This window comes from Strongylocentrotus purpuratus, unplaced genomic scaffold (assembly GCF_000002235.5).
Source record: "Strongylocentrotus purpuratus isolate Spur 01 unplaced genomic scaffold, Spur_5.0 spur5_scaffold_15, whole genome shotgun sequence".
Classification (NCBI taxonomy): domain Eukaryota; kingdom Metazoa; phylum Echinodermata; class Echinoidea; order Camarodonta; family Strongylocentrotidae; genus Strongylocentrotus; species Strongylocentrotus purpuratus.
This window is the reverse complement of record NW_022145600.1, coordinates 19,731,104-19,746,157: the sequence shown is the minus strand read 5'-3', so window position 1 is coordinate 19,746,157 and position 15,054 is coordinate 19,731,104. Positions and strand designations below refer to the sequence as shown.

General features: G+C 39.9%; 1 protein-coding gene across 1 annotated transcript in view; it reads right to left on the bottom strand.

The window, feature by feature from the left end:
* Positions 1-15,054, bottom strand: part of LOC105445013 — a 56,300-nt gene that overhangs the window by 19,237 nt on the left and 22,009 nt on the right. The window contains exons 3-4 of the mRNA XM_030985983.1: positions 14,423-14,551; positions 5,909-6,011 (exon numbers count right to left, since the gene is read on the bottom strand). Coding sequence (XP_030841843.1) covers positions 5,909-6,011; positions 14,423-14,551 — 232 coding nt within the window. The remainder of the gene's footprint in view (positions 1-5,908; positions 6,012-14,422; positions 14,552-15,054) is intronic.

Genomic DNA, 15,054 nt, shown 5'->3' with positions numbered 1-15,054 from the left:
TTCTTCAGGCTTGCATGCCTTGTCTTTCTGGCTGGAAGCTGCGTGAACTCTTATGAAGTTCTCATTATTGACCGTGATGAGCTTCAAATGCTGGCTGACTGTGCTTCCCAACAACGGTGTGAAGTCCTTGTCCACCACTATGAATTCCACCGAATATTTCTGCTTCGTCTTGGGGTTTAGCATCTTGACCCTGCTGACGCCTTCGATGGCCATTGTGATTTCGTTCCACATCATGAGCTTTTTCTTGCTAGGTTTCAGGACGTAGTCAGCCCCTTCCAGGTGTCTCAATGGCAGGATGTTGGCACTAGCCCCGCTATCCACCTGGAAGTCTACTGCTTTCTCATTGATCATCATTCTGGCATACACCTCATCTCTCGGTTTAACGGTGTTGATGGTGATTGTGACATTGTCTATATACTCGGTGCTCGAGTCACTGTCGGCCGGATCATTTACTTGGTGCATTCGTTTGCTCAGCATGCACACATTGGCGAAGTGGTTTTGCTTTCCACATGCCTTGCAGGTTTGTCCGTAGGCTGGACATTTGTTTTTGTCCCTCGGGTGCTCCCTGCCACAGTACTTGCATTGAGATTTTGCTGCTTTGCCAGTGCTGCGCTTGCTGTTATCTCTTTTTGGTCCACCGCTCTGCTTTCCTTTCTTAAAGCTTGGCCGGATCTTATGGATATGAGCCGCTGATCTGCTGCTACCGGCCTCACTGAAAGCTTTGAGGTGCGATTCAGCTGTCTCTGCGCTCTTACAGATGTCGATGCAGCCACCGAGTGTCAGTTTCCTTTCTTGTAGTAGTTGCTTCCTCGTCTGCGCATCATTGGTGCCCAGCACTATCTTGTCCCGGAGGAGGCTGTCTGTCATGCATTTACAGAAATTACATGATTTGGCGAGAGATCTGAGATTGGCAAGAAATGACTCAAAACTCTCACCTGGTTCTTGTTGCCGTTTATTGAAGAGGTATCTCTCGTAGGTTTCATTCTTCTCACCGACAGCGTACCGTTCAAATGCCTCTATTATCTCATCCAGGTTGCTAGTTTCCCCATTGGCATTAGCGAAAACAAAACTGTTGTATATTTCTAGTCCCAACGGGCCGATTGTATGCAAAAACAATGCCGTCTGGTACACTGATGCTTGGCGATCCAGATGTGCTACCACGCTGTAGTTCGTCCACATCTGACGCCATGTTTTCCACCCCTCAATCACTCCGCGATTTATAGTCAATTGGGGTGGTGGTCGTATCCCGCTCACGGGAGGCGGTGCTGACACTCTCTGCTGAGTGCGACCCGTCGCTAGCTGCGTAGGCGACTGGTCAGCCGTCCCGTTCTGCTCGACATTGCCATCGGGCTGCTGCTGAGCGGCTGTCTCATGTTCGCCTGTTGTAGGCATATTTTCTGACGGCTGGATTCACTTATTCAAGACCTCAAAATTTGTTCACACATATATTCACCTCAGCTTGAAACTTGCGCTATTAATTTAGCACTGTCCTTTTTCTCGTAGGATTTAAGCTATCCTGTGAAAATGTCAAATTCTAAGGCTCCGCCGCTGCCACCATGTATTGAGACGTAGTTCAGATATATAAGACACGCGCATGCGTGGACTTTATTAAGTCATTCAATCCCGTAGGATACATACATGTATATCATAACACTTTGTTCCTTTAGCTTCCGCTTTTATTGTCCGATTTCGGCTTCTTGTTCATTCTTATTCTACTCAGAAGAAGCTTTAGGTTTGTGTAGAAAAATATATGAGTTAACACCCTTCTGGCTCCCTGCATATATTGTTGAAAACCGTGCGAGTTCTTACAGCATGCTGTTGAACAAAATTGTTATCATTAACCACTTTGTGAGGACAAATCAATAAAAACCACAGAATATGGAAACGATTCCTATTCAAACTTATAGTCTCTTGAGAAAATTGATTATTGCTAGCATATGTCTGGCTCTCCAGTTAATTTGTATAAAGAAGCAAATCAAATTAATTTACAATGCCAAAAGTGGAAAAAGAAATGATTGATAATTAGTGTTTCTTTGCCCAGCTGTCTGGTATATTGATCACTTTACACACAAATCTATAATGGGTTTCATTATCAACCTATAACTATATTTGCTTGTTTGAATATTTATTAACCATTGCTGGGGAAGAGATCTTGCTGATTAAATATTAGCTTTCCATGACAATTTACAGACAAATCTATACTGGGTTGTACTATCAACCTATAACTATATTTGCTTGTTTGAATAATTATTAACCATGCATTACAGGGGGAAGTGATCTTGCTGATGAAATATTAGCTCCATCGATAATTTACAGACAAATGTATACTGGGTTGTAATTAATAACCTATTACTATATTTGCTTGTTTGATGATGAAAGTGATCCTGCTTGTGAAATATTAGCTCAATTAAAATTCTGGTAATTAGATTGGTAAAGACATTTCTTTGCCACGTATTTTGAAAACCACACATCTGCTTTTAACATTAAAATAATTTTCAATATCTTAACTTTTCTCAAACTGATTGTTATTCTAAAGCAAACGCAAATCAACAGCATTGCATTGAATACATATGCATTCTTTCCTTTAAAAAGTCATCTAGATCAAGTTTAATCATTCAGTTTTATAGCGTGAATAGTACTACAAACCTCTCAATCACGCACGCACACCACAATACATTAGTGAGTGAGCATCGATCGCATGCATGCTTCAATTTTATAGGGTTCCAAAGGGACTCATCGATTCAAAAGTGATGCTCTCATTTATACCAACATCGTATTAGAAATGGGGAAGAAAACTTGGGGGGGGGGGGGATAGTATTTGTAGACTTCATACTATTATTGTATTATCTAAAAACGGATACAATCATACGAGGGGAAAAAGCAACGCAGGGCATGAACAAGAATCAACAAGAATACCAGGTATTATACGTATCCTTTAACACCCCCTTGCACTAAACATTCAATGTTTAAATACTTGTATGTTTACATTTATATGTTTCTTTAAGTACAAAAATATTCAGGGAAGGCAAATCCTGTGCAACAGTGTTTTTTCAATATCTTTGGATCAGTCAGTGAAAACCACCCACTAATATCATGTTCACCGACAATTCTTTTGTCACCGACTATTTTCCAGGTCTGTGATTGGTCAAATTTAGTCAGCGCTGACTAAATTGTTGATCCAAAGATATTGATATAGATATAACTTTTTGTATTGTCCTCAGATAGATCCAGGTTCGTACTTGTATATTGTAACGGTTGTTTGCTTCAAAAAGATGTAAAGCCCACTTCAACATAAGCTATATTCGTGTGGCAAGTCAGTCGTTGTTTTTAAATTGAAGTGACCAGTACATCAAATCTGTTAACAAAGTCCTACTAACAATCACACAGGCTCCCACAGGCTCGCAACTACCTGGTACTGCTTGAGGTTTTTACCTTATAGCTTAGCAACCAGGCGAAATAGCAAGATTTTGCAAGAAGCTAGTAAAACGTTAAAGGTAAAGACCAGTTATGGTCATGCGATTGCATTTTGAAAGAAACGTTGTGGAATCGATCATAAAAGGTTGATCATCTAGCATCTAGCATCTGCAAGGTTCTGGAATCATCAAAATGATAAGAAATTTGGCCCATTCTTCGTAAAGTTACAAGCACTATACACAGAAAGATGTATATGGGACTACCCTATATCTCTCACAGACCATGAGAGAAACAAATTTACCAAATATATGAATTTGTAGGCGGTATTTCCTGGCAAATTTGTTATCATCATGTATTAGTCAAAACATATTCTTTCACATGATTGGTAATGAGAGCTTCCATTTCATTTTTTGAAATTGGGGCGTTTCCAATACTGGTCTTTACCTTTAATGTTGATTGTGTTTGCACGGTATGAACTTTTCAGGTGAGTATTCCATACTCTGAATATGATTTCAATGGGATATACAATGGGGTGTAGAAAATGATCTTGGGTTGATTTCTCGAAAGCCTTTGAAATCATGTTTAGGAAACAGCCTTGTTTACTCCTGACAGTGAATTCAAGGCTTCTAGCCCCACCTGTAGTCAGGGAGACACGCCCACTCTAGCAATGGCGCTCTTACATATTCATATTCATATTCGCTAAAGCATACACTCCACGTGTTCACCCTGGCCCCTCACTCTTGTATCGAGCACTGGTATTGTAAATGGGTGTAATGGGTAGTTTTGATATCAGATACATCCTTCACCAGAGAAGGGCTATTAAATGTACAGTACATTATACTCAGTTTCTGGAGTGGTGGTGTCTCCTTACAACTCAAGTTTGATTTAAAGGGAGATGGTCGCCAGGTTCCATATGCAGCAGGTCATAATTTGCTGACACCAGTCTTGGTGGAAATACCACCATCGGGTATACAGGTCTCGCACATAGGCACAGCAAACCTATAGTCCCATCAAGAAAGAGTCCAGAGTCTTTGGTAAAACTGAAGGCTAATCCTGGTGTTTGACAACACCCTGTATTTGGTACATACCCCAAGAGTGCTCCATGAGAGCTCACTAGTACTATGCATCTTTAAGTTGCTTATCTGTTTGTTACAAGACAATGACATTATCCTACCATATTGTTTAGCCATAATAGTTCCTCCCTACATAATCCAACACCTAATTTCAGTTTCGCAAGCAGAGGACTTGATGGCACTAGAGGGGATTTTGGGGTAGCGCTTCTAGTACAGTATTTCTTTAATAAAGAAATACAGCAATCATCCGTTTCTATACAAAGTCCAAAGTATGATTTCCTCAAAATCCCGTAAAAACATTTGACAGGAAACAAACAAAAACATAGGTAATTCATATTAGGATTTTGGCTAGTACTCAATACAACACTTGAATTTAGATAATTTTTTTTACTTGGCATTGACTTATAGCTACCCAAATTAAAGTGGCTTGAATCATCTTTGGGAAGGAGAGGGGAGATGGGAGGGGGAGAAGAGAGGAGGAGAGGGCAGAAACAGATAAAAATGAAGATGTAATAAGCAGAGCATTATATCGTAGAAGAACAGGCATCTATTTTAATATACACTAAGAATCCCGCAATTATCTGTCATATGACATAGACAAGCTTAATCTGATATAATCAAGAATGACAGTCCTATGAATGTCATTCATATACATGCATAATTAGGGAAATGAAAGTCAGATGTGTTTTTGCATCCATAAAGGCTGGAAAGCAAAAGGGATTTGAGACAAAGAGAAGCAGGGGAAGATAATGTATATATGAGAGAATGGGCAAAGAAATATTATGATGATACAAAAAAATGATAGAAGAAGAAAGCATGTTTGGGAGAAATGGGAGAAAAGGGGGTTTAGGGGGAGATAGAGAGAGAAGGGGGAGTGGTGGGGGGGGGGGGGGGGGTAAGAGGTACGATAAGATAGATGGAAAGAAAGTGGCACAGAGATAGACAATCAGAGAAAGAGAAATAGACCAAAAAAAATAAACGATAATAGAATTCGCTCAACAGTCTTACTTTGTAGAAGATTTGTAGCTACAAGAATTACTTCTATTGTTTTGTGTTGCATCATCGTGGCATCTATCCTTCTCTTTTTTCCTCCGACTTTTTCCCCACAAATCTCTCTCTCTCTCTCACACACACACACTTTGTCTCTCCTCACTATCTTCTCACTCTTATAAATCTTTTCCCCTCCCTCCCTCTCTAATTCAGCTCTTTTTCTCCTCGTCTTCTCTACACACCCCTTTTTATCTCTCTCTCTCTCTGATCTCTCCATCTCTCTATCTCTACTTCTCTACTTCTCTCTCTCTCTCTCTCTCTCTCTCTCTCTCTCTCTCTTTCTCTCTCTCCATCTATCACTCTTTCTCCCTTATCCCCCTTTCCCCACTAATCATATATATTCATAACTTTTAATAAGATAAGAAGCTTACCTGTCCACAAAAGTCGATGTCTTCCGTGTGACGGCAAAAGCCTCTGTCATCCTTCCGCGCAAACTGCTTCAGATGATGCAGGTTGCCATGGATATAGGTGTTTCTGAAAGATTCAAGAATTAGATGATGCATTACTCATGATGAAATAGGGTGATAGAGGGAGATGCTACCTCCTAAGAATTTAATAAGATTTTCTGACATATACAGCAAGAGTAATGGGAAAATTATGGAAACAGTATAAGCCGATGAAGATTTTGGTGAAGGATAAAAGGAGGCAGGAAACAAAGCTTTAGAGAAGAAGTGGTAAAAGGTAGGTCACTTATGAAAGTCATTTATGAAACCAGAAAGAAATATCTTCAACCCACTGCAAGGCTCCGATTCTTTCTTTTTTTAAGAGGAAATAAGAAGTACTGAACATCCATAAAGAGGGAGATGACAGTATGGGAAAGGTTCGCTGCTGACTTTTAATTGAGTTGAGACAGTACAAAAGAAAAGAGGAATAGTAAAGTTTTCAGGAGAGGACAAAAAAAGTTGTATGATTAACTCAAACGTTGCGCTCTTTGTCTTGTCAGCAATTAATCAGACAAGTATCTTTAGCAATAAATCCTCCTCCTGAATAAGCACGATTTTATATTCTTCATGATACTATTGCCTTTTTTAAACTACAGATATAAAAACTTCGCAAAGACCTCATAATTCTTAAAGATTCACATTCTATGTAAGACAAGAAAACAGCTATAAAATACAAGTAACAAACTGCATAGAGAAGAAGAAAAAAAAGCCAGCGACGGAAGCCCAAATCAATTAGTAACGACTTTTGTTTGCTTATTCTCAGCTCTGAGAACGTTCTATGAAATCAATAATACCTGCTTTTTCCATGGTATATATTGGTATTACATTATGATCATGCAGCGATAGGTATGCAAAACCATTTTACTGCAACTTTGCCCAAATGCTAATAATCCTTTTTTGGTGCAAGTTACTTCAATACAAGGCTGGTCTATTTCGCACAACTGTGCTATGAATGCCGGCGTTGATTGTGTACTTCATTTTCTGACAGTAGTCACGACTTTCAAGAAACTTTGAGAGTGGATCATTACGAACAATGAAAAGATATTTGTATAGAGTAAAGGAGCCGGTTTTCGGCCATTTAAGACAAAATCCTATTTTTTGGACCCTTTACTTCCTATTTATTATCATTTTTTGTTCAAATCATGAAGCAAATATTATTATTATTTAAACAAAACAAGAATCCCAGAAAAAAATCATGAATTGCCATGACAATATTCATTTCAATTTTCACTGTTTCGGAGTCAGTTTTCGGCATAGCGTACCAGTTTTCGGCCGTATGTACAAAGTCAATAGGAAGCGCGCGCACGCGCCGTGCGTTTCCGCGCTGATCTATAGCACTAGCGGGCGGAGCAGATATCCCACGCCGGAGCTCCCCGGAGCTCGCCAGGCCGAAAACTAGTACTGCGGTGATCGGATATTGGAATCTGAATTAGACAGAGATATCGTGTGTGCGTTGCGGTGTGCGGCTGCATTGATTTAATACATGCGATGAGATACTTTTGAGCTTGCGACTAGCACAAAATCGGGCTCTAAATCTGAAAAATACTTGAAATAAAGCTCATTTTATGGTACCCATATTTCTTACAGACACGCGTAAGATACTCGATTTTTCAGATTCGGGTAGCGGGACCGCCGATTACATCGCTAAAATGTGATATTTTAGGATATATTTTTCATTGCAAATGTGGTTCTTCAGTGACACTGGCATGGTATGGTATGTGTGGGATATCTGTTATGCTATTATGCGATGTATTTTAGAGTGATTTTACCTTGCATCCAACCAATCGGCCGAAAACTGGAGCTGGCCGATTACCGGCTTCTTTACTCTATGTGATGGGCAAGAGCTAGTAGAAGAATAGAAATAATAACGCCAACTTTTGTTTTCTTCTTTTAAAGCCCGTCTGCACTAGTTTGGCCAGGAGGGATTAGCCCACCCAGCATGGTCACTGACAGGTGGTTATCTCCTCAAGTCAGCTCTCAATTAACATACGAAAAAGGGGACCATGGGGGACCAATGATCACCGATTAGGTATTGTTTGCTATATAGAGGGCGCAAGTAGCTATACGTAGTGCAGTGGGGCTTTAACTATTTTAATACAGATTTAAGAGTAAGATATATTACAAACATGTCTGGAGAATTGAGGATATACATATTTAATTTCATGGCATCAAATCACAATATTCTGACAAAAACCCCTCTTTGTCCCCATCCTTTTCCTGTCATCCGGTCATCAATGTATCCTATTCATTCTATTTTAGGAAATAATATAGCCCATTCCAGAATCCTGTTATTGTCATCATTATTAATGTACTTTCAACAACGAGGGAGTATATCTGACCTAGCTCTTCCACCTCATTAAGGATAGCACGAATCATGGTGAAGCAAAGAAAAACTATGACTATAGTTATAGGCTACCGTCAAATAGTTATTAGATAATTGAATGATTTTCATACACTATACACTATTCATCAAAATCTCATTTTGAATAAAATTTGGTGAAGAGTCCAATAAATGCCAATGCTGAAAACTGTATTAAAAGGAAATTGTGTAGCTAAAAGGGGCTTTTTTCCCCGTTGACTACTGAGTTCTCTAATTCCATTCAGCTCAACACAAGCACCACACGGTTCCAGTCCGCAAGGGGTTAATAGTGTGCCGATATGACCAGAGCAAACATTATATTTCGTTGGCAATTTCGTCATATATATTAATGTATGGACTAGGAGGACCCGTGGAAAATCCACGGGATTCTAGGTGGTGGGTGGTTGTTAATGATGTGCTATCGATTTTTTAAATTTTCATGTTTGTTTTTCTGTTTTTGTCCCCCCTTTTATTTTCAATTTCATTTTCCCTCTTGGTATAGGCCTACTTTTTATCATTTTATTCTTTTTCTACTCTTGTTATTAATATTTAATTCGATAGAATATTAACCTTTTGTTTGCTGTTTCATATATCATTATGAAATGTTTTTTTTTATTTGTAACATATAATAAAACTTGAAGATTGAAAGAAAAAATTAAATAAGTAATTTGTAAACAAACTGATGCAAACTATTTTACGCTTTAACTTTCGTTTTCACTTTCATTATTTATTATTATTGTTTTTCATTCATTCCCATATATATCCTTATTCTCATTATCCATTTCCCGTCCAGTTTCTTACGAATACTGTTCTCAATCCTCCCATTCTCATTTTTCATATTTTCACTCATCTCTAATTAGAACTTATCCCAAATCAAAACATGAGTAACAATAATTGTTTAACTTGGCTTAACATACATTATTAAAACTAAATGTTCTATTAAACAAAATTATCAACAAAATGATATTTTGCATGGATGATACAAAGAATTTCAGAGAGGTCCCAGAGGTCTCAGTGAAAATAAACAAATATTGACTGCTCATGAGGATGAAATTATCATTTCCAAGGTGGAGTTCATACCGGTCCTTCTATCACCCGAAGCAAAGCCGAGGGGGTAATAGAAGGGCCAGTATTTGAACGAAATCGAGGGAGTGATAATTTCCACCACCATCCAATTACAGAGCAGTCCTTATTTTTTTTGTTTATCCCTCATGCTTTCATTAACAGGTCAGTAGAAAAGAAATCCAACATCAAGAGTCTATTTAACATATTTACAGTCTTTCGGATTTCAAAAGTTTCAAATAACCAACGCTAAACGAAATCAAACATAGTACGGAAATCAAATCTATACAGTGTAGTGCAGTAACTGCGGCGCAGCGTAAAACGATGGCTTGAGCGCCGTGATGACCCGCCTGAGTTGGGGGCTGGAAGGCATTTGAAATCCTGTTTGCTCTGTGTGTGTGCATAAATCGCAGATTGGTCAGGCGTACTATCACAGATCTATTTGCGTTATTATTGTTGTTATTTCGAGGTAGTTTTCATGAAAAGACCAATAAAACAGAAGCTTGGACTATGAATATGTTGGCATAGATCACAGAATTTGTATAATTATTTTCAGAGTAAAGATTTTACGCGAAAATAGGTCCATGGTTTGCGCCAATTGTCGCAATCGCCACGACTCGAATCGAGTGTGTGTACATGTGTGACGGTGAGAGTGAAATACACGTATACTATGGGCGCCTGGCCTACAAAGCATATCCTATAGAAAGACGCATAACACGGGTAAGCCCAACCCGTGAGAGCGTGCATTTCTTACACCCCCTCACCCGCGTGAGTCATCTGTTGATGTGTATTTCTCTTACACGCTACAAAGCGAATCCTATAGCAAGAGGCCTTACTCAAGATACGCCGCAGCCTTTACAATGAGACTTGCTACACCCGTTGACGCGAGTGGATTCTCGTCTATCGTGTGTCTCTTCGTCTCTCTTTGATAATTAGACAGAGGGCGGGTGCACGCCTTGTCAACTCGCTCTCGCGGGTTCGTCGCCTCCTCGCAATCCACGACGCCCGCCGTGCTCTCGTCCGCCCGTCCTCCCCGGCACCCCGAAACCGCGTTTAACGGCATGGACGTCGATCGCGGGGTCGAGGTGGCACGCGGGTTACGGGAGACAGGCCTCGTGGAATTGTGCCACCGTTCCCGCGCCACGGCGGAGGCGAGCGGGGTCGGGGAAAGGCGTTTTTGAGGAACCGTTTTGCCCCGTTTTGGACCCCCCGCGGCGATTTTGCGTATTAATAATATAGATTACTTGGTTCAAAATAACGGCAGTGATTTTATACCCTCAAACAGCCCATGGTAGAAGGTGACCTACCAAACTGTGTCTTTTTAAATGTTTAGTATACAATGTTTTCTTCATACAATATTCTCATCCTGTGTGGATATATGCCCCTTCCACTATGAAATGATTCTTTATGTTTATTTAAACAAATTGTGTATAAATTGACTGGTTTACTAACATGTTCAGAGTTTATGCATCCTTTTAATAAATAAAGGATGTTCTTGACATTAGCTGAAATATTGTTAGGTTTGCCTGACACAGCAACAAGTAATATATAATGCAGACTGGATTCTATATATTGTAGTCCAATCATCAATAACAGGTTAATGAAATAACTTGTTGCTAGGTCCCCAGGAATAAAAACATCCATCAATTTGAATATGTTAGTTAACTGGTCTATTTGCTCTGATGTGAATGCCCCTTTAGGTTCTCAACTGATTCCAGGGATAAGATATTACAAGACAAAAGCCAGATCCGACCCCCTCAGCGCATCCTGGGTTAAAACTTCTGAAGCTTCGTGCCAGGAGGAGACAAGAAAGCAGCATCAAGGAAAGGGAAATAAAAAAATCTCTGACAAATCCCTGGATAAATATATAAAATATTGAATACGTGAAGTCTAATTCCTCTTTTAATATTTAATATATTGATAGAGGAGTGCTCTAATTCTTTGTAAGATGGCGAGATACGGTTGTGACAATTTGGAAATGCCTCTAGGATACAGAGACGTATCCGTGTCTTTCCGGCATGGATTTTGTTGGACTTACGCAAGTGTATTTTTGTCAAGTTGCTGAAATATAAAAGAGAGTAAAGATAAATGATGCACAGAAGATATAGCACAAAGAAAGAGAGGGACGATGAGACAGAGAGGGGGAAGAGAGAAGAGAGAGAGAGAGAGACAGAGAGAGAGGGGGGGGGAGGAAGAGAGAGTAAGAGAGAGAGAAAAGAGTGGGAAAGAGGGAGCAAAATGCCAGAAGGAAAAGGGGAAGAAGAAGGGAGAGAGAGAGAGAGAGAGATAACAAAAGAGAGAATGAATGGAAGATAGTCAAAAGAGAGTAAGATAGAGAGAAGGGGAGACAGGGGTAAAGAAAGAGAATGGATGAAAGATAGTGGAAAGCAAGAGAGAGAAAGAGAAAGAAAGAGAAAGAGAGAAAGAAAAAGAGAGAGAGAGAGAAAGGGAGAGAGAGAAAGAGAAAAGGAGAGAGAGAGAGAGAGAGAGAGAGAGAGAGAGAGAGAAAGAGAAAGAGAGAGGTAAAGAAACAGACTGAAAGGAAGAGAGTCAGAGAGACAGAGAGAGTGACATACCACAAGAAGTGACGACCAAGTTTCACAAGAAATACAATCGTCATCCTACTCTCAATACCAAAATGAATATCAAATTATACTGGAAGTATCACATTACTCATCAAATGACTCTTTTATAATCATCTCAAAGTACAGACATTGGGTTTTATCCATTTCCTCCAATTCATATCCTATGTCTTGAAATGAAATTGCTAGACGTCTTGAGTAATACTGTATGCACTGCAGTCACATTGTATATTACTAGACATGCGCCTCAAAGCTGAGTGTAGCTGTAACACCGGATTGTTTTGCAAATGAGCTAGGGCCCTGTTTTATAAAACTTATCAATAACGAGTTACAATAACTATTATAAGCTACGGAAATCGTGGCATTTGATCGGCTGAGAGCAAGTTTGTCATAAAAACTTTAGTATTTGTTATTGATAACAAGTTTCACTAAACAGGGCCCAGATTCACAATTATTTTATCCAGCAAAATTTTGGTATTGTAGCACTGAATGTTTGTGATATGCCCAAGTGTCTTGCTGCTAAAATGGCTCCAGTAGATTCATAAAATTTTCTTTTCTTTCGGTACTTTCCATAGCTATCTTTACAAGCATCTACACAAGTTTTTGTTTTCCAAGCAGTGAGGAGAAAAATATGAATCATCACAACCATCAATATGGCCCACAGGATAGGGTAAACTGCCCCAAACATAGTTGCTTGTATGACTGATAAGTGGAGGGGAAGAAAAAAAAAGCAACTGCACACAACAAAAGTCACATTTCTGTGACTTTCTGTGCATTAAGACAAAAAGAAATGTGAAGCACCACACCCATATTACATCATTTTATTTTGCCACCTCAAGTTTGAGAATAGGTTTACCTCCTCATTGCCAAATTTAGCTGAAAGAAATCATGATAAGCAAATGTGAGACCACCCAGACAGATATTAATGTTTGTCTAAGTGGCATTATGAACTCTGTCTATAGTACAAATGACAGTTGGCTATGTGTGGAAAGAGAAGATTAGAAACAAAACACGACTTTCACACATCAAAAAACATACCTGATTTTCACAAAATCACACAAGAAATGCACCCCCCCCCCCCCCCCCCCCCCCCACTACTATGTACTAACACAGACAGACTGCCGAACCGACTCAACACCGGCTTCAAACCCATGTTTCTGGCCATTTTGGGAAATTTAGGATTCATTTGGTATGGCAAAGAAATGCATCAAGTGGTACGTCAAGACAGAGAGGAGGTATTCTAAAGAGTAAAACAGAACGATCAGCTGGTTGATTGCAGTTGCTCATCAGAAAGAAGAAGACAAACTTGGGAGTGTTTCACAAAGACTAAGATTGACTTTAAGTTTGGCTTAAGTATGGCAGGCCATTCATGCCACCGTTGGCTCTCACCATTTTACTGGCATTGGTCTTTCAAGGGACGTACAAATCATGGTTTCAAATCTACAGAATTTACATTTTTTGATAAATCATTATTGAAGGAAAAAATATTATCAAAAGGTCATAATGGTGAGAGCAACCAGTGGCATGAATGGCCTGCCATAGTTAAGTTCAACTTAAAGTCAACCTTAATCTTTGTGAAATGCCCACCCAGAAAAGTAATATCTTCAGCATAGAAGCTACGTAAGAATAATCTAATATGATGTGATGCAGGTAGCTAGCAAGAAAATGCATCAAGAGTTGGGGACAGAGACAGGGAGGGCAAAAGTGGAGTGGGAGAGGGGAAAAGGAGAAGGGAAAGATCGAAGAAGGGAAGGGGCAGAGGAGAGGGGCTGAGACGATACAATGGGAGCGGTTTAATTTTACATACCTGAAAAGTGATATCTTGAACATGAAAGCAAAATAAGACTTGTCTGGTATAATACAGGGACTAGCAAAAAAACAAAAACATAAAGAGTTGGGGACAGATACAAAGAGGGGGAGGGGAAGATCAACAAAGAGAGGGGGCGTTAGAGGAGAGGGCTGAGACGATACAAGGGAGCGTTTTAATTCTACATACCCGAAAGGTGATATCTTCACCATGAAAGCAAAGTAAGACTTATCTGATATAATACAGGGACTAGCAAAAAAAGCGTCAAGAGTTGGGGACAGAGACAGGGAGGGGGAAGAGGAGATTAAGGGAAAGATCAAAGAAGGGCGGGTGGGGGGGGGGGGGGGCAGAGAGGAGGGGCTGAGACGATATGACAGGTGCGGTTCATACATACCTGAAAAGTGATATCTTGAGCATAGAAGCCAGGTAGGACTCATCTGATATAATACAGGGACTAGCACACAAAAAAGCATAAGAGATGGAGACAGAGAGGGGGAAAAGGAGGGGAAGGGAAAGATCGAAGAGGGGGGGGGGAACCAGGTGGAGGACGAACTGGGGGGGGGGGGGGGTTGGGGGCAGGAGGCAGAGGAGAGAGACTGAGACGTTATATGATGGGAGCGGTTCATACATACCTGAAAGGTGATATCTTGAGCATGGAAGCCAGGTAGGACTCATCCGGTATGATGCAGGTACTGGCAAAGAAGTGCAGATTGTTCATGAAGATCCCCCTGTCTGGACTCACTACCAGCTCAATGAAATCCCTGGGGAGAACAAAACAAAAACAAATCAAAATATAAGAAAATGGAGAACGATATCAACTCTTTGCTGGCTTGGTTTTACAAAAGGGCCAAACAGGGAATTGCCACAGTCAACATTTATCACACAAAGTGTCCATGTACAATATGATATAAACAAGTTTGGAGTGCAGAATTTGAATCATGGTGTATAAAGAGTACTAAGTGCCTTTACTTCAGTGCAATAAAAAAGACTTTGAAAGAGCACAATGACCTCAGTGCAAACATGTCCTTATGTATCGAAAAAGTAACAATGCTAATTTACATCTAGACCTGTTAAAATATTATCATGATTAAAAAAATACTAAGTTCACAACTTCACTGGAGCATTTGAAGGGACCTGCCAACATGTCCATTGCTTCACTGATCTGTAAAGCAGAACCAAATCATCCTATTAGAATCCCCAAGCAATATCAAACTGTGTCTGACATTTATTAACAGGTATTTGCACAGCGTCACTAACATTCATA